Below are 27887 nucleotides of genomic sequence, written 5' to 3' on the forward strand. Positions count from 1 at the left end.
AAATATCAGATTTAGCAGAGATGTCGGCAAAGGAGAAAGTGCAGTAAAGTGAAAGCTTTTCATTAGTGAAAAAGAAAATCAGAAGCACAAAGAAACTAAAGGTAACCAGCCACAAAAGATCCAGGGAGGAAGAAAACTTGGAAATCAAAGGCAGAATGAATTATAGGTCGTGTGTGTGGCAGGAAGGTAGTGTTTTATGTATCCTTTAAAGAATTTTTTTTAGAGAGAATTTTTTTAATATTTATTTTTCAGTTTTCGGTAGACACAACATCTTTGTATGTGGTGCTGAGGATCGAACCCGGGCCGCACGCATGCCAGGTGAGCACGCTACCGCTTGAGCCACATCCCCAGCCCCTAAAGAAAATTTTTGAAGTGTTTCTAATCCAGATAGCTCTCTTTGTTTTACCTGGGGATATAGCTCAGTGGTAGAGCACTCATCTAGCATATGCAGGGTCCTGGGTTCAATCCCCAGTACCACCACCACCAAAAAAAAAAAAAAAAGTATGTAAGTTAGAAGTGTTAAGTGGAATCCCTACATTGCCTGGGAAAAGGGCAAAAGTACTAATTAATATTAGAATTTAAGTCAAGAATGAACAATATATTCTAGAATAACCACTAAAAAATAGAATAAAAGCACAACTTATAAGTTAATGGAGAAAACAACAAAAAATTTAAAAATAACCAACTGATCCAAAAGGTTAGAAAGGAATAAAAAAAAAGGAATACAGAGCAGAAAGAATATTATTTATTAACCAAAACATAAGAGCAATTATGCTAAATTCATGAATGAACTACATAAGATAGTAGTAAAGACAGAGAGGACTTTTAAAATTAACCATATGCTGCTTATAATAAATACAAATTAAAATAGATAAGATTAAAAATAAGACTTTTTATACATTTATTTTTTAGAAGTAGTTGGACACAATACCTTTATTTTATTTATTTATTTTTATGTGGTGCTGAGGATCCAACCCAGGGTCTCACGTGTGCTAGGTGAGTGCTCTATCACTGAGCCACAACCCCAGCCCCAAGTTTTTTTAATCAATAAAAAAAGCTGGTGCAGCTACAGTAATATCAAAATAGACTTTAATTCAAAAACCATTAGAAGCATCAAAAAGAGGGTAGCAAAAGTATAAAAATGTCAATTCACAAGGGTAAAATAACAGTTCCCCTAATTTATATGCACTTTGACACATATAATGCAAAAATTATCAGTATTACATGAAGATTTATGAAAAATCACAGTGGGAAACTTTAACATCACTCTCTAATGACATAACAAAAAGATGAAAAAAGTGAATAAAAATACACATATAACAGGATTAACTGTACCAATGATTGCAGAACAAACATTCTTTCTAAATGCAACTATAACAACAACAAAATTTGGTTTTAAACTTAGCCAGAAAGCAAGTTTCAATATATTGAAAGTGTTGAAATCATGCATGGTATGCTATCTGACCACTGGCAATTAAACTAAAAGTTAATAATATAAAATTTAAAATTCCCCAAAGAGAAATAAAATAACTGTTATAATTCAAAAATCAAAGAAAAAGTCAAAATAAAAATTAAGAAATATTTTGAGCTGAATGTAGAATTCAAGTAAAGATAAGATTAGGAAGACTTGTATAAGGTGGGTGTGGTAGTATATACACCTGTAATCCTAGCTGCTCAGGAGGTTGATGCAGGAGTGTTACAAGTTCAAAGTCAGCCTCAGTGTTTTGGTTTGGATGTGAGATGTCCTCCAAAAGCTCATGTATCAGACAATGCAAGAAAGTTAAGAGGATAAATGATTGGGTTTCCAGAGAGGTGAATTAATCCCTGATAGGATTAACTGAGGATGACTAAAGGCCGGGTAAGGTATAGTTGGAGGTGGTGAGTCATTAGGGGGATACCTTTGGGATATATATTTTGCATCTGGCAAGTGGAGTCTCTATGCTTTCTGATCATCATGTGAGACACTTTCCTCCACCACTCTTCCACCTTGATATTCTAACTCACCTCCAGCCTTGAAGAATGGATCTAGCTATCTGTGGACTGAAACTTCTGAAACTGTGAGCCCTCAAATAAACTTTTCCTCCTCTAAAATTGTCAGGTCATTTAGTCACAGCAGCATTAAAAAAAAAAACTGACTAAAATACTCAGCAACTTAGCAAGATCCTGTCTTAAAAAAGAAAAAGGGTTGGAACATGGCTCAGTGGTTAAGTGCCCCTAGGTTCAATCTTTTTTTTAATTTTTTTTATTATTATTAGTTGTTCAAAACATTACAAAGCTCTTGACATATCATATTTCATACATTTGATTCAAGTGGATTATGAACTCCCATTTTTACCCCATATACATATTGCAGGTTCACATCGGTTACACATCCACTTTTTTACATACTGCCATACTAGTGTATGTTGTATTCCGCTGCCTTTCCTATCCTCTACTATCCCCCCTCCCCTCCCCTCCCATCTTCTCTCTCTACCCCATCTACTATAATTCATTTCTCTCTCTTCATTTTTCCCCCTTTCCCCTCACTTCCTCTTATATGTAATTTTGTATAACAATGAGGGTCTCCTTCCTTTACCATGCAATTTCCCTTCTCTCTCTCTTGAAACACTGGTCAGAGCAATTAGATAGACAAAAGAAATTAAAGGGATACACATAGGAAAAGAAGAACTCAAATTATCACTATTTGCTGATGATATGATTCTATACCTGGAAGACCCTAAAAGTTCCACCAGAAAACTCCTAGAACTAGCAAATGAATTCAGCAAAGTAGAGGATATAAAATCAACACCCATAAATCAAAGGCATTTCTCTATATCAGTGACAAATCCTCAGAAAGAAAAATGAGGAAAACTACCCCATTCTCAATAGCCTCAAAAAAAAAAAAAAAACAAACTTGGGAATCAACTTAAAAAAAGAGGTGAAAGATCTATACAATGAAAACTACAGAACCCTAAAGAAAGAAATCAAAGAAGACCTTAGAAGATGGAAATATCTACCTTGCTCTTGGATAGGCAGAATTAATATTATCAAAATGACCATACTACCAAAAACATTATACAGATTTAATGCAATTCCAATCAGAATCCCAATGACATTCTTCATAGAAGTAGAAAAAGCAATCATGAAATTCATCTGGAAAAATAAGAGACCGGAATAGCTTAAGCAATCCTTAGCAGGAAGAGTGAAGCAGGTGGCATCACTATACCAGATCTTAAACTATACTACAGAGCAATAGTAACAAAAACAGCATGATATTGGCACCAAATTAGACTGCTAGACCAATGGTACAGAATAGAGGACACAGAGACTAACCCACAAAATTACAATTATCTTTTATTAGACAATGGTGCCAAGAACATACATTGGAGTAAAGATAGCCTCTTCAACAAATGTGCTGGGAAAACTGGAAATCCATATGCAACAAAATGAGATTAAACCCCTTATCTCTCACCATGCACAAAACTCAACTCAAAATGGATCAAGGACTTAAGAATAAAACGAGAGACCCTGCATCTAACAGAAGAAAAAGTAGGCCCTAATCTCCATCAGGTGGGATTAGTCCCCGACTTCCTTAATAAGACTCCTGTGGAACAAGAAGTAAAATCAAGAATCAATAAATGAGATGGACTCAAACTAAAAAGTTTCTTCTCAGCAAAAGAAACAATCTGTGAGGTAAATAGAGAGTCTACATCTTGGGAGAAAATCTTTACCCTTCACACATCAGATAGAGCACTAAAAACTAGGGTACATAAAGAACTCAAAAAGCTAAACACCAAAAAAACCCCAAAAAACCCAAATAACTCAATCAATAAATGGGTCAAGGACCTGAAGAGACACTTCTTAGAAGATGATGTACAATTAACAAATACATGAAAAAATGTTCATCATCACTTCCAATTAGATAAATGCAAATTAAAACCACTCTAAGATTTCATCTCACTCCAGTCAGAATGGAAGCTATTATGAATACAAACAACAATAAGTGTTGGTGCGGACATTGGGGAAAAGGCACACTCATACACTGCTGGTGGGACGGCAAATTGGTGCAGCCAATATGGAAAGCAGTATGAAGATTTCTTAGAAAATTGGGAATGGAACCACCATTTACCTCTTCTCGGTCTATACCTAAAGGACTTAAAAACAGCATTCTACAGGGACACGGCCACATCAATGTTTATAGCAGCACAATTCACAATAGCTAAACTGTGGAATCAACCTAGATGCCCTTCAATAGATGAATAGATAAGAAAAAGTGTGGCACATATACACAAAGGAATATTATTCAGTAATAAAAAGAGAATAAAATCATGGCATTTGCAGGTAAATGGATGGAGTTAGATAAGATAATGCTAAGTGAGGTCAGCCAATCCCAAAAAACAAATGCCAAAAGTTTTCTTTGATATAAGGAGGCTGATTCATAGTGGGATCATGGAGGAATAGATGAACTCTAGATAGGGCAGAGGGGTTGGAGGGGAAGGGAGGGGGCTTGAGGTAATAAATGATGGTGGAATGTGATGATTATTACTATCCAAAATACATGAATTGGTGTGAATATACTATATATACAATCACAGATATGAAAAATTGTGCTCTATATATGTAATAAGAATTGTAATGCATTCTGCTGTCATATATAAATAAAAAAATTACATTTAAAAAATAGCTAGTATAGAGGATTTAGAATGTTCCAAGGCACAAAGAAATTACATATGTCTGAGGTGATAAATATACTAACTTTTCTCATTTGATAAAATATGTGCAATTATTATGTGTTAATTTTGTAAAAAATTCTAAGTGCAGCACAGTGGAACATGCCTGTAATCCTCGGGAAGCTGAGGCAGGAGAATAGTAATTTTGAAGCAAGCCTCGGCAACTTAGCAATATCTAGTCTCAAAATAAAAAATGAAAAGGGCCAGGGATGTGACTCAGTGGCAGAGCACCACTGGGTGCAACCAATATCAAGAAAAAAAAGTAATTGTAATGTTTTATAGTACAGTAGGGTAACTATAGTTTATAGCTATAATATAGAGTTATAATATTCTAATTTATGTATACAACAATCTAGTATGTTTTATAAAGTCTACAACACTCTAGCATATATGTTTTATAAAACTAGAGGAAAGGGGTTAAAAAGGTCCAAATGTTAGAAATAATAAATGTATAAGATGGAAATGCTAACTACCCTAATTTAATCATTACACACTGTATGTACTGGATTATCACATTATACACCACAAATACATGCAAACATAATTACACAATTAGAAGGGTTAAAAATAAAACAAAAATAAAATAATATTAAAATCAAAATCTAATTTGTATTGGATCAGATAATTTCTTAGGGCACTAATTATTTTACTGATAGGAAACTAAAGGCTTTAAATGATATTAACTATTTTGGGGGATGGTTAGGGAGTGACTACCAAGGTTCATACTCAGTATTAAACTGCGCACATATCTATGTTAATGATAGGAATGCTAAGATACGGAATATGGAAGATTTAACCAAAGTTAAAGAGCAAATCACTGCTGGTCTTTGTGGTTCATGCCTGGCTGAGGCAGGAGGACCAAAAGTTTGAGGCTAGCCTTGGCAACTTAGGAAGACCCTGTCTCAAAATTTAAAAAATTAAAAAAAAAAAAAAAGAGCTGGGATGTGGCATCTTAATAGTGTACCCCTGGGTCAATTACCCAGTACTAAAAAAAAAAAAAAAAAAAGAAGAAGAAATCATCCATAGGTAAAAAGATAATCTAGTAAATTAAAAAGTTTAAATTATACGTTTATCTTTCAGATCTTTTGTGTTTGGTTTGGTTTGGTTTGGTGGTGTTGAGGACTGAATTCAGAGACCAGGCAAGCACTCTACCGCTGAGCAACATCCCAGCCCTATCTTCCAACTCTTAATATCATGTTCTCTAGTACCTTTGTAAACAACTGAAGGAGAAATATGGAGAAAAGATAATTATAATATAATTTGTAAATTAAGTCCCTGGATATTGATATTATCTTTATATTTGTAAAACAGAAGTCTGACTAACAATAAAAACGTTTTCCCCTTGCTAGGGGCAGTGGCACACGCCTGTAATTCCAGCAGCTCGGGAGGCTGAAGCAGGAGGATCTCAAGTTCAAAGCCAGCCTCAGCAATGGCAAGGTGCTAGGCAACTCAATGAGACCTTGTCTCTAAATAAAATACAAAACAGGGCTGGAGATGTAGCTCAGTGGTTGAGTGCCCCTGAATTCAATCCTCCATACCAAAAAAAATAAAAGAATCCTTAAGCAGATTAAGGGGGAAACCTCCAATTCTTTCAGTATAGAACTCTTCAACTGAAATATCCTTTTGGAAATGAACTCACTTACACTTAAAATCTATTAGTTATATACTACATCTACTGAGCTAAATATATTAAGAAACCCTACCTGTAACCTATTCACTTTTTGAGCTTCTTTCAAAGAAACAACATGTCCTTTGTTTTCCTGTACCATCATTTGCACTTGATCCTTTAGTTCCTTCACCTCCAGTTCCTTCTGATTAAATACTACTTCATCAGCAGCAAGAGCACACTGGGAAGGAAAAAAGGCACATGTGATATTCACCACAGAAAATACTCAGAAGAACCTATATAATACCACAAAAAAATCATGATTTAATGACAGCTTGACAATGTCTCTTAAGTTCGTCTTATCCTTTTCATTTTGACTTTTTTTCTGGTTTCTAAGAAAGACAGAAACAGTTGAGGGACCTATCATAGTTGTAACATAGGAATTAACTACTATGAAGACAGAAATTTTTATTTCCTGCATATGAATTTTTATTTCCTGCATATGAAAACTAGTTATCTAGTTTAATTAAATAGTTACCTAGGTTCTAGAGAACATTTTACAAGTTTGCAAGAATTACTGTGAGATTTTAATGTGGCTTTTTAAAAATCAAAGAGTTCTTATTTTCCAAACTGACCTACAGAGTTTAAGAACATATTTGGACATTTAAATAAAGTATATTTGCAGATTTTGTATTCTTTCACTATTAAGAGATATATTTTGAAGCCTGAAAAGATGGTTAAGCAGTTTTAGTACTTTGTTTCTGGTGAAACTAGTCTGTTTTAAAGTAAACTTGGATTATGCAAATAATAATTATTGAATAATCTTTAAGTTAAACAGAAAATTATTTGCCAAGGGCCTACACTTCATGCCAGATACTGACTCTCTCTCTGTGTGTATATGCATGTATGTATTATATATATATTTGGGGGGGGGGTACTGGAAATTGAACCCAGGTACACTTTAGCACTAAGCTACAATCCCAGCCCTTTTTATTTTTATTTTGAGACAGGGCCTTGCTAAATTGCTTAGGGCCTCATTAAGTTGCTGAGGCTGGCCTCAAACTTCCTATCCTCTTATCTCAGCCTCCCAAGTTGCTAGGACTACAGAAGTGCACCATCACAGCTGGCTCCCCTGCTTAGTATTTTAAAAATTTCAGTGAGTAAACATGATTCCTTTACATTTAAGAAACTAAGGCTCAGTGAAATCAAATCTCTTTCCAGATGATACAGTGTATCCAAACCCCTGAGATTAAATTCTAGGGGCCTATTTCTTCTTTCTTTTTTTTTTTTTGGGGGGGGGGGACGTACAAGAGATTGAACCCAGGGGCACTTAACCACTGAGCCACATCCCCAGCCCTTTTTTATATTTTTTTTTTTAATTAGAGACAGGGTATTACTGAGTTGCTTAGGGCCTCGATAAATTGCTGAGTCTAGCTTTGAACTCATGATCCTCCTGCATCAGCCTCCTGAGCTGCTGGGATTATAGGCAGGAACCATAGAGCCTGGTGTCCCACCTCCCTTTGTTTTGGTACCAGAGATTAGACTCAGGAGCACTAAACCACTGAGCCACATCCCTAGCCCTACTGTGTATTTTATTTAGAGACAGAGTCTCACTGAGTTATTTAGTACCTCACTTTTGCTGAGGCTGGCTTTCAACTCGTAATCCTCCTATCTCAGCCTCCCAAGGTGCTGGGATTACAGGCGTGGACCACCACACATGGCTCCTATTTCTTTTTTAAGACACACACACACACACACACACACACACACACACACACACTCACACACACACAAAGATGCACTCATTCGTATTCTAACTTTCCTTCACAGGAATGTTCTTTCTACAAGGCGACAGGTATAGCCAAGAATGAGTAGTTCATTTACAAAAATACTGCTCTCTTTACAAAAAAGATTTAATCAATAAAATGTAGATGTTTGCAGTATGTGTATGACTCATCCAGAGGTGACACAGCAGTGGATGGGCTCCTGTACTGGGAACCCTGGTCTAAGGCCAGCCTTGATTTTTATCACAGCTTCATAGCAGGACTAGGCAAGTCCCTTCTTTTCTGTCTGGGATTCTTCACCAAATTAGGAGGGGAAGTGATGCTGATTATCCTTATAATGCTTTATGGCTGTATAACCTATAGTTACATCTGTAAATTAAGATATAATTCTCATTAGTTAATATCTTCTTTCTGTAGGCAACTAATTGAGAAATTTAAAATATAACTTCTAGTTTGGTATATTTAAGTACAAATTATTTATAACTTAGTTTTATTTGGTTTATTATTTATTTAAAAAGTTTTTAATCTGTTCAAAATATGTACCTTCACATACTATTCTATTTTAAAAAAAGATTTATTTTTCAGCTGTAGTTGGACATAATACCTTTGTTTTATTTATTTATTTTTATGTGGTGCTGAGGATCGAACTCAGGGCCTTGCACATGCTAGATGAGCGCTCAACTACTGAGCCACAACCCTAGCCCATACATACTATTCTTATATCCAAAATTTGGAATAAAAAAGTTTAATACCTCTTAAATACCTCTTGGAGATGTGGCTCAAGCGGTAGCACGCTCGCCTGGCATGCGTGTGGCCCGGGTTCGATCCTCAGCACCGCATACAAACAAAGATGTTGTGTCCACCGAAAAAATAAATAAAATTCTCTCTCTCTCTCTCTCTCTCTTTAAAAAAAAGAGGTATTTATAAGGAGGTAGAGTATTCCAATAATTGACTAATGGTGAAAAATCAGACTGCAATACTATCTGGCAGCTTCTAAAAAGGAGATGATGATCTCAAAATGATGCTTACTTTCCTCACAATAATCTGGCTAATACTGCATCTGTGAAATGGTCTACAATCTTATGTTAGCCAAGAATTTTTAAAATTAAGCACTTACCTGCTTGCCTAATAGACTCAAGAAGCAGGACTGAGAAGAGAAAATATTCCTGCTTCTTCTCATGCAGAGCATGCCTCACCTTGTTACCTTGGCTAGCAATCTCCTTAAGCAGTCCATCTTACCAAGCTGCCCTCACAATAACCTTTGGGATGTTTCCCTACATATGTCTATAAATCTCATCCCTTAGCTTGCCACTGTTAAACTCCCTAGGCACAAAGACAGGAAAAGTAAATTAGAAGAGATATTTATTGAGCCTTACAAAATGGAACATATTCATAAATATTCCTGCTGCATATTGAAGGGTAACAGCTGTCTATGGGAAAAGCACCTGTGCAGCTGAGTTTTAAGCAGAACTAACAACTTTCTTCATACAGTACTATTTTTCAGAATGACAAACTAGGGCTAGGGTTGTGGCTCATCAGTAGAGAGCTCACTTAGCACATGTGAGGCCCTGGGTTTGATCCTCAGCACCACATAAAAATAAATAAATAAAATAAAGGTACTGTGTCCAACTACAACTAAAAAAAAAAAAAAAAGAATGACTAACTATAACCCCAGGCCAAGACAGGAGGATTCCAAGTCCCAAGCTAGCCTCAGCAACTTAGTAGGCCTAAGAAACTTAGCAAGACCCTGTCTCAAAATAATAAAAAGGGCTGAGGATGTGTGTGGCTCGGTGGTTAAGTACCCTTGGGTTCAATCCCTAGTATCAAAAAAAGAATGACAATCTAAGGTTATCCAGACTTGAATATGTTGGCAGTCATATTCTTAAAAATATGAACCTCTCATTTTAAGAAATCCATCAATATTTGTTACAAATAAAGCCTGAATTTCAAGAAAAAATATCAGAATTTTGGAAAACACTTCTTCCACTAAGAGCTTGACAGCTTCTAATTCTTAACAACTTTGTTAATGAGATCACTGATATATTAAAGACGTGATTTATTTTCCAAATAACCAGTGAATGATGATTCAAAATCGTGTGAATATAAAAGATCCATTCAAAGGATTAGAAAAAAATAAGTAGGTTTTAGTGTATATATATTAATATGACAAAACAGTGCTAAACACACTTTGCAAATAAACACCAGAAATTTCTATTTTGCTTTGAATTTTGATTCAGTATCAAATAACTTTCAAAATTACCTGAAAAAGTTATTAAAATACAACCCCCTTCCAACTACAAATCTATATGAGAGTAGATTTTCCTAATAATTTCAGCAAAAAAATGCTAAGGCACATATGAAAATCCAACTATCTTCTATTAAGGTAGATGTTAAAAGACATTTGCAAAAATAGAGTACCTGATATTTTTTAAGCTCTCTCTTCAGCTGGAGAACTGTGATATGCTGTGGTCCTCCTTCCAGGTTTCCAATTCCTTGGTTTGCTTGAAATGAGGTGAGGACAGCCTTCCTGACCTCCTGAGTCATGTTAAACCAGTCCTGCAATTTGTGTTGCTGCTTTGGGTTTAGTCTGACTGCATCTTTTAAGTCCATCAGGAAGGTAAAGGCTTCCTCTATACAATTTTGGTAACCCAGGCATTCTCCTTTTAACTGAGTTACTTGCTCCTCAAGAGAATGGATCCTGTTTTTATCAGGACTGCCCTCTCGTGGGATCTGGCTAGTTTGGCTGATACTACTCTGATGGCTTTGCAATGCTTCTCGAAGCAATTTAATCTCAAATTCCATTTCATCTATGCGGTCTGATTCAGGGCTAAAGTTTAAAGTGGGTTTGTTTCTAATATTCCGTGCTCTGTTGGCATATTTCAGAGAATTTAAGGACTCATCAAAATCCAAGGAAGATGGACTGACACATGTTATCATGACAGTCTTGGCACTGCCTCCCAGGGAATCTTTCAAAAGCCGAGTAATTTTAGCATCCCTGTATGGAATATGTGAACTCTTCCTACGTGGGTCCCCGAGGGCACTTATTACGTTTCCTAAAGCCAGCAACCCACTGTTGATCTGAATGGATTCTTTGAACCGTTCACCAGTATTCCCTGTTTTGGTTACTCTTTCCGATCCAGCCAAATCTACAAAATGGAACTTTGAGATAATATGCCGATGGGAATACCATGATCCATCTTCTGATGCCTCCATAGTTTTCTCAACTTGACAAATGCTGATTGTAAAAATTGCGTGTGATCTACTGGAGTGCTCATTCATCTGGGTGGTACCTGTATGTCTGGCTGCATTCCCCATCTCTAGAAGACTCATTACTTCATCCACACTCTCCACGTGGCATTCCTTGGCCCCAACAATCACTTGAAATAGCAATAGCAAGATTTCATCAAAGTCCAGTATAATTAAACTAACCACACACACTTATCATTTGTGAAACAGCTCAGCTAAAATATTTCATTAAAAATAAAAAAATTTCAAATAGTAACATCAATAACATCATTAAACAATTTCATAAAATCTCCCAAAGGACTCATTTTAGCAGACAGCACTCAGTTTAATATTTAAACTGTACAAGATATAACTTTTTTAGGGGCTGGGGTTGTGGCTCAGAGGTACAGTGCTCGCCTAGCATGCATGAGGCACTGGGTTCGATCCTCAGCACCACATAAAGTAAAATAAAGACATTGTGTCCACCTAAAAGTAAAAAATAAATATTAAAAAAAAGATTTAAAAAAAATCTAGTTTTTTGGAGCCAAATATCACACTTAACTATCTTAAATGACAAACTCCTGGGCTGAGGTTATAACTCAGAGGTAGAACAAGTGCTTAGCACATACAAGGCCCTGGGGTCAATCTCCATCATCAAGAACAAAGAAATCCACTAAAATCCACTTAATTTCAATATTTTGATCTTCAAATTAAAAGAAAATAGATTAAATACATAAATTGAAAGAGCTAAATTAATAGTAAATTTATTAAAAGAAATCAGTTTTAGTTTTTTTTAATATACAAGCCACCCTTAGCTTTAAGGTTTTTTTGTATTGTGGAATCATAATCAACTATGAAAATTTCAGTAAAAATAAAGTTGGGTTTTCATTTTAAAAACAGGCATGCCCTACACAATATGAGTGCAAGGTAAACAGATGAGATGGCAATTCAAAAAAATCAAAGAAGTTTCTATTTCAACAACAGAATAAGAAATAAAAAATAACTTAAGCTTACTACCTGCATTCATTGTTTATGTTAAAAATTTTCTGAAAAGGAATAGGTGCATTTGGGATTTGTATAAGAGGAGTCAAGCTCTTGATTCCTTGCTCAAATTATAGTGCCAATGCTTCCTCTTTGATCCGATCTTGTCATGTCATTTTTTTGGAAAAATAATTTCATCTATATCATTTCTATCATGATACATTTTTAACATCCTCATTCATTTTTAAGTTCTAAAGTATATGTACATAAATAAGCAGTATGAAAATGATCAATTATTAATATGGCAATGCAGTTATAAATCAGCAGAACTTTCATAAAATTTTTCCAATGTTGGGCTATATTTTGGCATTACAGTTCTCAAACTACAATTCCCAGTCTCCATCCTAGATCAATTAAATCAGAAACTCTGAGAAGTAGAACCTAGAAATCAACATTTTTTTAAAAAGCTTCCCACCTGGGGCTGGGGTTGTGGCTCAGTGGTAGAATGCTCACCTAACATGCATGAGGCACTGGATTCAATCCTGAGCACCACATAAAAATAAAATAAAGGTATTGTGTCTACCTACAACTAAAAAGAATTAAAAAAAAAAAAGCCTCCCAACTGTTACTAATTGTCCAGTATACAGTACCTCTAAGTTCAATCAGTATAAAGTACCTCTGAGTTCAATCCCCAGGACCAAAAAAAAAAAAAAAAAAAAAGAAAGAAAGAAAAAAGAAAGTACTAAAGAAAAAAAAATAAACAGAAAAGTACTATAAAGAAATTTGTCAAACAAATGCATTTTTGGTTGTGAATGGGCCATTAAACAAGATATAGGAATTTGTTTTAAGATTGTTTGTACATCCTTCCAAACCTTTGCAGGACTGATTCAGCTGTGAAATATTTTAATCATTAAATTATTACAAGTAGTATAGCATATACTTCTATGTTGTTTAATGCTTCACAATTAGCATATATTATCTTTGTGATTTTTTTTGATAAAAGAAAACATTCAATAATTCTGTTCCATATGATAAAGAAGTTCAAAACATAAAGAAGTTCAAAACGAGAGAAATTATAGTGATTTACCTAATAAGATCATAAACTACCATGTTTACTTTTTTCTGAAAAATAAGACAAAAATCATATTCTTCAGACATCTAAAAACGCCAGGACTGCCAGGACGGGTCTATAAAGAGGCAAGATCTAAAGTCCCCTACAGGGGTTGGGGATGTGGCTCAAGCAGTAGCGCGCTCGACTCGCATGCGTGCTGCCCGGGTTCGATCCTCAGCACCACATACTAACGAAGATGTTGTGTCTGCCGATAACTAACTAAATAAATAAATATTTTTAAAAAATAAATAAAGTCCCCTACAGATTGCTATTTGAATGATAATGCCCATCTTCCTTTCCTAAGCACTAGAAAAATCTCCCCAGGAAGTCACTTTTCTGGGGATTGCAAGGAAGGTTCTGCTAAATGTGTTATCTATCTAGGAGAGGAGGACAGCCAAGAACAGTTATTACACCCTCCACCCCCACCCAGAGCCATTGAAGAGCAACAGCCATGGCTCTGGGGTACCTCAACAAGAGGCCCATGGTCATTTATACACCATGGAGTATTACGCAACACTAAAAAATGACAAAATCATAGATTTCGCAGGGAAATGGATGGCATTAGAGCAGATTATGCTTAGTGAAGCTAGCCAATCCCTAAAAAACAAATACCAAATGTCTTCTTTGATAATAATGAGAGCAACTAAGAACAGAGCAGGGAGGAAGAGCAGGAAGAAAAGATTAACATTAAACAGAGACATGAGGTGGGAGGGAAAGGGAGAGAAAGGGGGAATTGCATGGAAATGGAGGGAGACCCTCATTGTTATATAAAATTACATATAAGAGGTTGTGAGGGGAATGGGAAAATAAACAAGTAGAGAAATGAATAACAGTAGATGGGGTAGAGAGAGAAGATGGGAGGGGAGGGGAGGGGGGATAGTAGAGGATAGGAAAGGTAGCAAAATACAACAGTTACTAATATGGCATTATGTAAAAATGTGGATGTGTAACCGATGTGATTCTGCAATCTGTATTTGGGGTAAAAATGGGAGTTCATAACTCACTTGAATCTAATGTATGAAATATGATATGTCAAGAGCTTTGTAATGTTTTGAACAACCAATTAAAAAAAAAAAAGAGGCCCATGGTGACCAAGAACATGAACAGGTCGAAGCACAGCCACCATTGGAGGCACCTTACCAAGCATACCAGTTCGTGCAGGACAGGATCTGAAAGGTGTGTGGCTGTGTCCACTATGGGCATCATGCCACGGAGCTATTCAAGATCTCCAAGGGCAATTGGGCCCTCAAGTTCGCCAAGAAAAGGATGGGGACACATCCACCACGTTAAAAAGAAGCAAGAGGAGCTAAGCAATGTCCTCCGTGAGGAAAGCAGCTACCAAGAAGGACTGAGCCCCATTTTCTCAATAAACCTTTACAGGAAAAAAACAAACCAAAAAACCCATTCGTTGCAATGTTATTAATAATAGTTATAACCTGGAAACAGCCTAAATGTCCAACAATGGAACACTACCTAAATAAAATATGATAACACATTCATAAGACAAATTACCACAGGACCACAGAATCATAAGTTTCAAAAATATTTAATGACATGTGAAAATGCATATAAATATTAAATAAAAGTAAAATGCAAAACTATAAGAGGTGGGTTGTGCAAGTATCCATAAAAATAAATTACATGTATCCAGAAAATTACACGTATCCAGAAAAATAAATCTAGAAGGAAACATACCAAAGAGAAGCTATAAGCTGAGGTGTAGCTTTGTGGTAGAGTACTTGTTTAGCATGTGAGGCCCAGGGTTGGATCCCCAAAGACAGACAGACACACAGACACACACACATACATACATACACACTAAAATAAATTTAAAAAGAGAGAGAGAAGGAGAGAAGAGAGAAAGTTGCTATTTCTAGGTTCTGGGATCTTTAGTTTTCTTCCCTATAGTTTTCTGTTTTGAAAATGTACTATAATGAAAATACTAGCTTTTAAATCAGAAAAACAAAAGTCATTATTTTTTTAACTACTTGTATTTTGAACCAGGCATAGTGGTACACAACTGTATTCCCAGCAACGCAGGGAGGTAAGGCAGGAAAAATCAAGAGTTCAAAGTCAGCCTCAGCAACTTAGTGAGACCCTAAGCAACTTAGTGAGACCCTATCTTTAAATATTTTTTAAAAGGGCTGGGGATGTGGCTCAGTGGTTAAGTGCCCTTGGGTTCGATCCCTGGTTTAAAAAAAAACAAAAAAAAACTTGCATTTTGACCCTACCATTGTAATCTTCGATTTCCAAACAATTTTTTATTAATTACTAAAGTTAAAAAGGTTACTAGCACAGAAAGGCAGACATTGAAAAGCATAACAAAAGATGGTAAATGTCAATATAAAGAAGTAAAAACATAAAAAATATAAACTCTAAACTTAAAAAAAGAAATAGGTATACTGGAACAAAAATTTGAAAATTTAAGAGAAAGAAAGGAGAGTTTTGGATCAGCCTGGATGAATACCTAAAGTAAAAGTCATCCCCAACCTCTGAGGAAAATATACAAAAATAATTGTAGCTGATATCACAGTCACACTTGAGTTCAATGCAGAGGAAGGCAATTATAGGAAATCACTATCATGAACTAGAAATTAATCAGAAGAACTACTTTTTCACCTGAGTATTTACATAAAATTAATAATCAAAAGATTAATAATCAATAAGCTATTCAACTTAAAAGTAAAAACAAGGGGCTATGAGTATAACTCAGTGATATAACACCTGTGTACTATGGGCAAGATGTTTGGTTTGATCCCCAGCACCCCAAATTTTAGTTAATTAATTAACTAATAAAAAGTTAAAAACAAACTCAGGCTGGACATAGTAGTACACACCTGTTATCCCAGTTACTTAGTAGGCTAAAGCAGGAGGATCCCAAGTTTGAGGCTAACTTTAGCAACTTAGTGAGACCTCATCTCAAAATTAAAAACGGTTGGCGATATAGCTTAATGGTAAAGCACATTTTAGTTAAATCTCCAGTGCCAAAACCAAACAAACACACAAATTCATTCTGCTTCTATCATTTGTTTCTTTGGAATATCCAGAAACTGAATAAAGCATATCTATTTGCTAATGAAGGCAATCAATTAAGTAAGGCTACTTCACCTGTGTTTCCTTTTTCATCTTCTCGGATGTGAAGATCTTTCATGGATGTCTCCAATTCCAGAAGATCTCTTAGGTCTTCCTTGTATACTTCTATGTAGGATACTTTTATAACAAAGTTAATGCTAGGATTTTCAGAGATGCTTTGAAATATTTCTTCGATAGCACGAGGAATGATACCCTTTTGACCCTCCACAACTGAAGCTGAAAATTTAGAAAGGAAAGTACATCTGGAACTTGAAATACAAGAAAAGCTACTATCCAAAATTTATACTTAATAAATTTTCCTACATTTCTATTGTGAAATTTTTTAAAACACAAAATGATAAAATTCATAGATCAAAATATTTATATGCATCCCTTTAATCAGAATTTATTCATACATTCATTCAACAAATATTTACTTAGTACCTAATATGTACCATGTACTATTCTAGCACTCTGGACAAAACAAAGGAGAAACAAATTCCTGACCTCTTGTGAGTCTACTAAGGAGAAAGAGCAATAAAAAAATAAATGTGCTGGGTGCGATGGTGCATGCCTGTAATTCCAGCAGCTTAGGAGGCTGAGGCAGGAGGACTGCAAGTTCAAGGCCAGCCTCAGCAACTTAGTGAAACCTTAAGCAACTCAGCAAGACCCTGTCTCAAGATAAAATAAAAAAAATAAAAAGAACTGGGAATGTAGCTCAGGGATATAATGCTCCTGGGTTCAATCTTCAGTATAAAAAAAATAAAAAGGATACATATTTATACACCCAAAGATGTTATGTAAGGATAAGTAAGTATTGCTTGTATGAAAAAAAATCAACACAACCTAATGATCTATTAAAAGCATGCCTAGTTAACAATGGTATACCCTGCACCTACTATAATATAGATGTCTAAGATCTATGAATAAAAGAAAAGCAATTGTCTTATGTGGCTAAAAGAACATATACATATCTATACAAAAATACTTAAAATAAAATTGTTTACCTTTGGGAGTTAGAATAAAAAGTGAAAACAAAGGAACATTTTTAATTTTTTTATCTTATAGTTGTCATATTTGAATTTTTACCATTTAAGATCATTTAAATACATAAACCTGTTACTTAAAGGGTTCTTGTTGTTTAGATTTTTTTTCCCCCAGTACTGGGGATTGAACCCAGGGGTGCTTTACCACTGAGCTACATCCCCAACCCAGTCCCTCCCCCCACTTTTTAAAATTTTGTGATAGGGTCTTACCAAGTTGCTGAAGCTGGCCTCAAACCTGTGATCCTCCTGCCTCAGACTCCCTAGTAGCTTGGATTACAGGCATGTATCAGGATATGCATCATACCCAGCAACATAAAGCTTTAAATATAGTTATAAAATAAACTAAATATATTGTAGAGAACTGGAAAAAGCATATAACAAGGAAGCTTATAATAACTAAATGACAAGCCAAACCAATAAATTAAACATATTTATATAAGTTTAAGACAAAAACAAAAGATGTGATAAAATATATTATTGAAAGTCCCATGAATGCTTTAGGCCACAAGTGGCATTAGTGAAACTCAAAGCAGGTAGGTACAATAGAAATATCCATTTTGATATAAAAGATTAAATTATGTAAAAATATATTAAAAGTATGTTATATATTCCATAAATATGCCATGCCATTTTTTTAATATTTATTTTTTAGTTTTCGGTGGACACAACATCTTTATTTTATTTTTATGTGGTGCTGAGGATCGAACCCAGCGCCCCACACATGCTAGGCGAGCGCGCTACGGCTTGAGCCACATTCCCAGCCTACCATGCCATTTTTTAAATATTTATTTTCTAGTTGTTGTTGGATACAATACCTTTATTTTATTTATTTTATGTGATGCTGAGGATCGAACCCAGGGCCTCACACATGCTAGACGAATGCTCTACCTCTGAGCCACAACCCCAGCCCCAGCCATGCCATCTTATAAACACATTATCTTCCTAATTCACTAATTCACTGTTCCTTAAATACTAGATCCAAGGAAGTGGACCTTGGCTCATTAAAACTCCTTTTATAAAAAGGGCTGTCCTTACCCAAATCTACCCCATCCCTGGGGTATTCACCAGTGTCCCCAATACTAGTGGGAGCCACGGTGATAAAAATGCTGAAGCTTTTAGACAATGTAATTTCTAAAGCAGAAAAAGATTCAGGGAGGACAAAACAATACTGGCAACTGACCCCAAACGAGACCAACCTATTCCATAGCTCTTTATACTAAAATCCCTTTCTATTCAGATCATTTATTACAGACTGGGTAGAATCTCAATCACTAGCATTGTTTATATTAGTAAGAATAATTTGTTTTTTAAAAAAGCACTCATATTAATCGTATTTCTTCACTCTTAGAATCTTAGACTTATTTATTCACTTGAGAATCTACTGAGATTTTGGGGTGGGGTAGAAAGGTGAAGGGGACTTGAAAATAGAAAGGTGTTGAAACTGCAGGGAAGCAAAGCAGTCTGATGGTGACAGGGTATGTATGCAGGAGAGATGTAGAAAGGCCAGTTCTGCCCAAGCCTAGAAAAAGAATCCAGGAACAAGGAAGAGAACATATCCACATCATTATTTGAATCCACAACTTACACAACCTGGAACATAGATTAGTACCATAGATAGCATTTGAGTGAACATTTATTTATGTTCCATTTTTAAAAAGGAGTTAAAGCAGCTTTACATATACCTATGACAGACATCTGTATACCAGTGTTTACAGCGGCATTATTCACAAAAGCCAAAAGGAGATTATAAACCAAGTGTTCACTGACAGAGAAATGAATAAATAACACTTAGTATATACATACAATGAGATATTATTCAGTCAAAAAGAAATGAGGTTCTGATACATACTACAATATGCTGAGAGAAGTCAGAAGCAGAAAGACAAGCATTATATGATTCTACTTCTATGAAATATCTAGAATATTCAAATATTTACAGAGATAGAAAGTAAATTGGAATTAGAGGGTAAAGGCTGAGGTATTCATTGCTTAATGGATATAGAGATAAAAATTTTTGGAAAGAGTGGTATTAACACTGTGAATATATATTTGATACCAAATACCTATGCACTTAAAAGTACAATTAAAAGTACTAGTTGTTTGTATTTATGTATATTTTCCACGATTTTAAAAATAGTAAAAAAAAAAAGTATACAAGATAAAATTTAAAATAAATGGAGGGCTGGGGATGTGGCTCAAACGGTAGCGCACTCGCCTGGCATGCGTGCGGCCTGGGTTGGATGCTCAGCACCACATACAAAGATGTTGTGTCCGCTGAAAACTAAAAAATAAATATTAAAAATTTCTCTCTCTCTCTCTCTCTTAAAAAAAATAAAAAATAAAATAAATGGTGGTATAAATTGAAACTTAAGGTTAAATACATTTTGTAAACCAGCTTCAGCATTTTCAGCATTGTTTCAGAGAAAATATTCAAAGCAATAAAAGTCTGCCCTCAAATGAAACTTAAAAAATAACTTGCTTTCTGAGCTAGATATAGTGGCGCACACACTTTTTTTTTTTAATCTTTATGTGAATATGTGTGTGTGTGTGTGTGTGTGGTTCTTTATTTTGTCTTTCTTTTTTGGAACTGGAGATCGAACCTAGGGCTTTGAGAATATGAGGCAAGTGGTTTGTGCTGAGCTACATCCCAGCCCAGTGGTACAGACTTGTAATTCCAGCAACTTGGGAGGCTACAGTAGGAGAATAACAAATTTGAGGCTAGCTCAGCAATTTATTGAGGCCCTAAGGAACTTAATGAGACCCTGTCTCAAAAACTAAATAAAATAATAATAATAATAAAAATAAAAATAAAGATAAACTTGCTTTCAAGTAGATTACCAAACTAGATTCGGGGCAACACTCATCTCAAAAATCTGAACCTTTGGAGCTGGGGTTGTGACTCAGTGGTAGAGTTCTCGCCTAGCACACATGAGGCACTGGGTTCAAACCTCAGGACCACATAAGAATGAAATAAAGATATTGTGTCCACATACAACTAAAAAATAAGTATAAAAAAAACCTGAACCTTTATTAACTCATTAAATCCCATTGTTTTACCACTGAGCTCCACTCCCAGCCCTTTTTATTTTTAATTTTGAGACAGGGTCTCACTAAGTTGCTTATGATCTCATGAAATTGCTTAGGACTTTGCTAAATTGCTGAGGCTAGTCTTAAACTCTGAATTCTCCTGCCTCAGACCCCAAATCACTAGGATTAGAGGTATACACTACCATGCCCAGCCTAGACTTTCTTACCATAAAAGGAAAAAAAAAAAAGGTTATAAATAATCTCAACAGAGGAGTTGGCTTTCAATCCCCATTCCATTACCAATCACGTAACTAAAGAATTCATTTCCTTGGCAGGAGCTCCTCATGTTTCAGTGAAGAGAAATGATTTCCAGGGTCCCACCAAGTCTATAAGAAATCCCATGATTCTACCTCTTCTACACTATTATTACAATTAGAAGAAATTATATTCTAAAATACACTTGAAACTACAAAATAAATTTTTCTGGGCTAGGGTTGTGGCTCAGTGGTCGAGTGCTTACCTAGCATGTGTGAGACTCTGGGTTCCATCCCCAGTACCACCCACATAAACAAATAAAGGTATTATGTCCATCTACAACTAAAAAAATTAATTTAAAAAGTTTTTTTAAAAAATTTTTTCTTCCTGCCCCTAACTCCTAGTTGTAGGACTCTTAATATTTCTAAACGGTTTATTAAAGAATACAAAATCTGATCATATCAACTTATTTATCTCTATTTTAAACTTTGTTCAAAATAACAAGGGCTTAGCACTAAACATTGTCTTGAACATCTTTCCTCAAGAAAATACCATCATAAGTTAGATTATTTAATGGACTTTCAGTATTTAAAAATTAATCTGTCAAATATAATGATCTTATGATCACATTTGATTATACTATTTATTCTTTCATTATTCAATCAACATGCTAAACATCTACTGTGTGTCAGATTTTGTCATATTTTCACTTTTTTCTATTTTCTCAAATAAGAGCCAAAGAATATGAATATCTTACCAACATGGCCTCCTCCAATGGTGTATGTCTTCCCAGATCCAGTTTGTCCATAGGCAAAAACCGTTGCATTATACCCCTCAATAAGTGATAATACTAGGGGCTTTATACAAGTATTATAAACTTCATCTTGAGTGGAATTTTTGCCAAAAACAAAATCAAAAGTAAAGACTCTATCTCTCCCAATGATAATTTGCTGGGTATTTGGAATAACTCTCACACAAACTTGATGATTATGAAGAACTTCTTTGCAAAGTAGAGGTCTAATCCTTACAGCAACTTTTACTGGTATTTCTTCCATGGCCGCTTAGATTTTACTAAATAGGTTATTAAAGTTCAGTATCTAGTGTGAGAAACATCCATTTTACGTAAGATCTGGACTCCTGTGTATCAAAACAAAAGACAAGTTATTGACTCTGCTTACCTTAATAAAACTACCCACAATTTAAAATAAATTAAAGCAGATTCTTTTTTAGTTGAAAATAGTTACAGATAGTAAATGTGTCTTGGAAAGTACATCATTAATTTACTGATAAAATTATATGATGCCTGAATTTGCTTCAAAATATTCAAGCAGGCAGAGGCCATGAGTTGGTAAATTATGAAACTAACCATTAGGTAAATGGAATTCCACTGTGCCTTTATTTCTATAATGATAATGTTTCCCTGTTCATTAATCTAAATATTGAATAGTCAGAGTTAGAAAAGAAAAATAATATGTAAAAATACACATGAGAAAAGCAAACAAATTTATTAGATTTTGTAGCTAGCTATAAAAATAGTATCTCCTCTTTTCCAGAAATTTCAGAAGTAAATCCATGAAAACAGTTTCAAGAATTCCTTTATAAGGGCTGGGGCTGTAGCTCAGTGGCAAAGTGCTTACCTAGCATGAATGAGGCACTGGGTTCAAATCTCAGTACCACATATAAAGATCCATCAACAAGTAAAACAATTTTTTAAAAATTCTTATTTAAAAATTAAAAATTTTAAACTAGTGTTTTTATTTCAAGCTACTCAGGAGGCTGAGACTGAAGGATCTCAAGTTCAGGGCCAGCCAGGGCAACTTAGTGAGACCCTGTGTCTCAAAATAAAAATTAGAAAGGGCTGTGGATATAGCTAAGGAATATAGCATCCCTCGGTTCAATCCCCATTATCACAAAAAACAAAACAAAATTGAACTGATGCCAGGAACAGTGGCACATGCCTATAATCTCAGAAACTTAGAAGGCTGAGGGGGATCACAAGTTCAAAACCAGCCTCAGAAACTTAGCAAGGTCCTGAGCAACTTAATGAGACTCTATCTCAAAATAAAAAATAAAAAGGACTAGAGATAGGGCTTAGTGGTTAAGGTTTCCTGGGCTCAATCCCTGCTAAAAAATAAATAAATAAATAAAAAATAAACTGGCAACTAAACTTGACAATAAACATCCTGAAAATTAAGAAAACAATTTTATTCATAATTAGCATCAAAAAGAACAAAATACTTAGGAATAAACTTAATAAGATATATGTAAAATATATACCTGAAAACTACAAAGTATTGCTAAAAGAATATAAAAGAAGATCTAAACAAATGACAAATGTCCTACCTTTATGGACTGGAAGGCTTAATAGTGTTAAGATGTCAACATTCCCCATATCAATTTAATCAAAATGCCAGCTGACTTCTTTGAAGAAATTGACAAACTAATCCTGAAATTTATAGAAACTCATCGGACACAGAGTAGCTAAAACAATCTTGAAAAAGTACAATAAAGTAGAACTCACACTTCCTTAATTTCAAAACCAAGCAACAATAATCAAAACAATGTGGTGGGCTGGGGTTGTGGCTCTGTGGTAGAGCACTTGCCAGCACTGGGTGTGAAGGCACTGGGTTCAATCCTCAGCATCACATAAAAATAAATAAATAAATAAAATAAAGGTATAAAAAAACAAAACAATGTGTTACTGGCATAGGACATATAGATCAACACAACTGAACTAAGAATCCAAAAATAAACCCACTGGGGTTGGGGATGTAGCTCAAGCGGTAGCGCGCTCCGCCCGGGTTCGATCCTCAGCACCACATACAAACAAAGATGTTGTGTCCGCCGAGAACTAAAAAATAATAAATATTAAAAAATTCTCTCTCTCTCTCTCTCTCTCTCTCCCTCTAAAAAAAAATAAATAAAATAAACCCACTGGGGCTGTGACTGGGGCTCAGTGGCAGAGCGCCTGCCTTGCACTTGTGAGGTACGGGGTTCGATCCTCAGCACCACATAAAAATAAATAAACAAAATAAAGATATTTTTTAAAATAAATAAATAAATAAACTGGCTTGTTTACAAAAACTGATTTTCAATGGGGTGCTAAGATAATTCAATGGGGAAAGAACAGTTTTTTCAACAAATAATGAATATCCTCTGTATAAGAATGAAGTTGGAATTCATTCATATATACATATTGAATTCATATATATATATATATATATATGAAATACCAAAAATGAATCACAGACTTTTAGGTTTTTATTTAAGAGCTGCAACTATAATTTTTTTTTCTTTTTGTGCCGCAGATTGAACCCAGGCCTTTGTGCATGTGAGGCAAGCACTCTACTGAATGAGCTATATCCCCAGACCTAAAATTTTTAAAAGTAAACACGGAGTAACTCTTCGAGACCTGGGATTTGGCAATGATTTCTCAGATATAGCACCAAAAAGCAAAAGCAATTTAAAAAAATATATACAAACTTTAAATGAAAAAATACTTAAAAACTATGTGCCTCAAAGGACTCCATCAAGAAAGAGAAAAGACACTGGGCATAGAGGCACAGACCTGTAATTCCAGCTACTCAGGAGACTGAGGTAGGAGGATCACAAATTCAAGGTCACCCCTCAGCAACTTATTGAGACTGTGTCTCAATCTAAAAAGGGCTCGAGGTATAGCTCAGTGGTAGAGCATTCCTGGGTTCCATCCCTAGTAACAGGAGGAAGAAGGAAGGAAAAAAAAAGAAGGAAAGGAGGCAGCTGGCGACTCAGTGAAGGGAAGAAAACATTTGCAAGTCATAATCTAATATGAGACCTTCCATCTAGACTATATAAAGAATTATTACAGCTGGTCGAAGTGGCACATGCCTGTAATTCCAGCAGCTCGGGAGGCTGAGGCAGGAGGATCACGAGTTCAAAGCAAAAGTGAGGTGCTTCGCAACTCAATGAGACCCTGTCTATAAATAAAATACAAACTAGGGCCTGGGATGTGGCTCAATGGTCCAGTGCCCCAGAGTTCAATCCCCAGTACCCTTCCCCCCCTAAAAAGAATTATTACACAGTGAAGCTCCACATTATGTACAACCACAAGACTGAGATCCTAATTACAAAAATATATACTCTATGTTTGTATACAAATGTCAAAATATACTGTACTGTCTCATATATAACTAAAAAGGACAAACAAAATAAAAATAAGTAAATAAATAAGTGAATAAGAACTATTACAACTCAAAGACTTTAAAAAGCCATTTTAAAATGGGCAAAGGATCTGAAAAGGCAGTTCATCAGAGAAGACATACAAATGTCCAAAAGCACATAAGAAGATGCTCAACATCATTAGCTATCAGAGAAATGCAGTTAAAATCATGAGATACAACTCCACACCCACTAGCAAGACTATTAACAAAGAGATAGATTATAATAAGCATTGGTGAGGGTGTAGAGAAATTGGAACATAATTCACTCCTGGTGGGAATTTAACATGGTACAGCTGTTTTGGAAAACAGACTAACAGACTAGCAGTTCCTCAAAAAGTTAAACACAGACTCGGCAATTCTATTGCCACATTTGCATAAAAACTTGTACATCCATTTTCACAATCTTGATAGGATAAAGTATATACTAAATACAAACTCTAAAAAATGTAACAAGTATCTATGACAGTGTTTGAGTACAGATAATGAAAAGTAATCATTTGGGTATCAGGCTAGATTCTTTGCAAAAGCTGTATTTTGAACACTATCATTATACTAGCAGGCTACTGGACACAAAATAACATTTTACACACTGCTGCTATGAAGATGTTAATGACAACATATTTAATATTCACTAGCCTATTTAAAAATTCTGCAGCAGTACCACGCATTTATAATTCTAAGTAGACAATTTGAAAAGGATCACAACAAAAACCATTTACATCATGCTACTAGGATCCCATTGAGAGTATGACAATACTAGGTCCCTTGGGCTGTAAATCCCAAAACAGAGCCAACAAGCTATCCTTTACAGCCAAAATAAAGATATGGCAATCTTGCCAGTTTTAATCATTCTAAAGAAATTCTGCAGCAGAAAATAATACTCCTATGTATGGTAAATTCCTTCTTGGATCCTAAAGGACTCCAAAAATCATTTGGTATTGGAAATTTTTCCAGACTTTAGGGATGCTGAGTTGATTCTTTCAAATGTCTGTGAACACCTACAACTGAAGTCTGTATCATACATATCATTTTAATTTTTATGCCATCACATTTAAAACAAAAATTATGGTCTTTGGTAAGCCAAACCTAACTGCTTTCAATGAAATTAATAATAAAAAAATCAAATGTAACTAGGATATTTTCACTTTTTTGCTATTATGAAGGGAATATCTATAAACAAATTTGGCCACCTAGGCAATTGAAATTCACCTAATCATTAAAAAATAATAATGGTTCATAAATATAAGGCTTGTAAACTGTCAAGAAATCAAGGTTTAAACCAGTAGTATGTCTTCAGATTCTGATTACAGTCATCAGATACATATGTATTATTGGTTATAGAAGTAAAAAAAAAGCAATCTGATAAGCTAGTAATATTTAGGGTCAATAGGTATTTTATGTGTGAACAAAAGCAAGAGCAGTATTTATTTGACCCCCCATGTCACTGATGAGGGTGTCTCCAACTACCAGTGCCATCTTAATGCTCTTGGTTTCTCAGAAAGTAATGGCTGTCTAAAAATTGTAGTTTGTTAATTTTAATATTTTCGTAAGAAACCTCCCAGCAGATGGATAGTGAATCGTGTAAGGATCTCATAAAAAGGCCTCAAATGCACAAATAAGTAAAAAGGGGGAAGAATTTTTTAAAATTAGAGAAGGCGGTGTTGTTTAAGAAGTGTTTCAAAGAAAGAATCTGGGTACCCTCTTTTTTCCATTATCACCTGCTACTGAGGGATGCTTTTGGGTTTCCACAGTGCTTGAATGCCTCGGTTTCAATCTCTTAAGACGGAAAAAAAAAAAAAAAAGAGTTCTGCGACAAAACAAAGTTTCAATCTCTACGACGGGAAAAGGAGGCCTGCGACAAAAGGACGAAGGGTCTTCCCGACCCTCCTCACATCCCGCAGTGAGACATATAAATCCAAGACGTACTCTGGCCCCATTCCGCCGGCCTTTCCACCTCTGGGGCACCCAACTACCCTCCGGAAGCGCCGCTCTATCTCCGGCGGCTCACCGGGCTCCCAATAAGGACTCCGGTCGTTTCCGGCACACCAACCGCCCCCTGCCAGCCGCGGCCCCGACTCCCGGCCAGCAGCCCCTCTTCCCAACGGTGGGCCCCGCCCCGCGGACAGGAGGAGGGGACTCAGAGACGCCGGCAGCGGGGTGGCGCCCCGCTTTCTCGCCCCGCCCGGCCCGGCCCGGCCCGGCCCACAGTACACTGACCGGCTCGGGAAAACCCGGGTCTCCGGCGGCGAGCGCAGGACTCCTCGGCTCAGCTCGCCGGGTCGCCTCCGCCTGCGCCTTTGTTGTCTCGGGTTCTCACGGCAACAGGCGCGGACCGCCGCCGGACCGCCTCTTCGAGGCCACTGCGCCCCGCCCCGGACCCCGCCCCAATCCCCGCCCCGGACCCCGCCCCAATCCCCGCCCCCCCTTGGCGTAACGCCGGACCCCTACATCCCCCAAGGAGCCCGCCTCTTGAGGGTCGCTGCAAACCTCAGCTGAATCTCGCTAAGGCGATGGACGTGCTTGTTTAAGTGGTGAGTGTGAATTGCTCCGCAGGGGCCTGTAAAATGAATGCGCGTACTAATTTTTTAAGGTAAAATTTTCAAAACATAAACCATTTTAAAGTTTATAGTTCCTTGGGGCTGGGGTTGTGGCTCAGTGGTAGAGTGCTCACCTAGCAAGCACAAGGCACCGGGTTCGATCCTCAGCACCACATAAATGTAAAATAAAGATATTGTATCCACCTAAAAGCTTGAGAATAAATATTTTTTTAAAAAGTTTATAGTTTCTTGATGATTACTGTTTAGGGCGAAAGGAATACTCTCCTTCGCCTTCTGAAGGTTCGATGGAATGAACTGGCAGAAGAAAAACCGCA

The 27887-nt window shown here is 35.9% G+C and overlaps 1 protein-coding gene across 2 annotated transcripts in view; it reads right to left on the reverse strand.

The window, feature by feature from the left end:
• Positions 1–27384, reverse strand: part of KIF27 (kinesin family member 27) — an 83631-nt gene extending 56247 nt beyond the window's left edge. The window contains exons 1-5 of one of the 2 annotated variants that reach the window (XM_081282705.1): positions 27233–27384; positions 21574–21953; positions 16525–16725; positions 10518–11476; positions 6413–6556 (exon numbers count right to left, since the gene is read on the reverse strand). In XM_081282705.1, coding sequence (XP_081138831.1) covers positions 6413–6556; positions 10518–11476; positions 16525–16725; positions 21574–21871 — 1602 coding nt within the window. In that variant the 5' untranslated portion in view covers positions 21872–21953; positions 27233–27384. Of the gene's footprint in view, positions 1–6412; positions 6557–10517; positions 11477–16524; positions 16726–21573; positions 21954–27232 lie in introns of those variants that run through there. The other variant, XM_081282706.1, reaches the window with a different exon arrangement.
• Positions 27385–27887: the final 503 nt, after the last annotated feature.

This window comes from Spermophilus citellus (assembly GCF_964194105.1).
Source record: "Spermophilus citellus genome assembly, chromosome: 2".
NCBI classification, from domain to species: domain Eukaryota; kingdom Metazoa; phylum Chordata; class Mammalia; order Rodentia; family Sciuridae; genus Spermophilus; species Spermophilus citellus.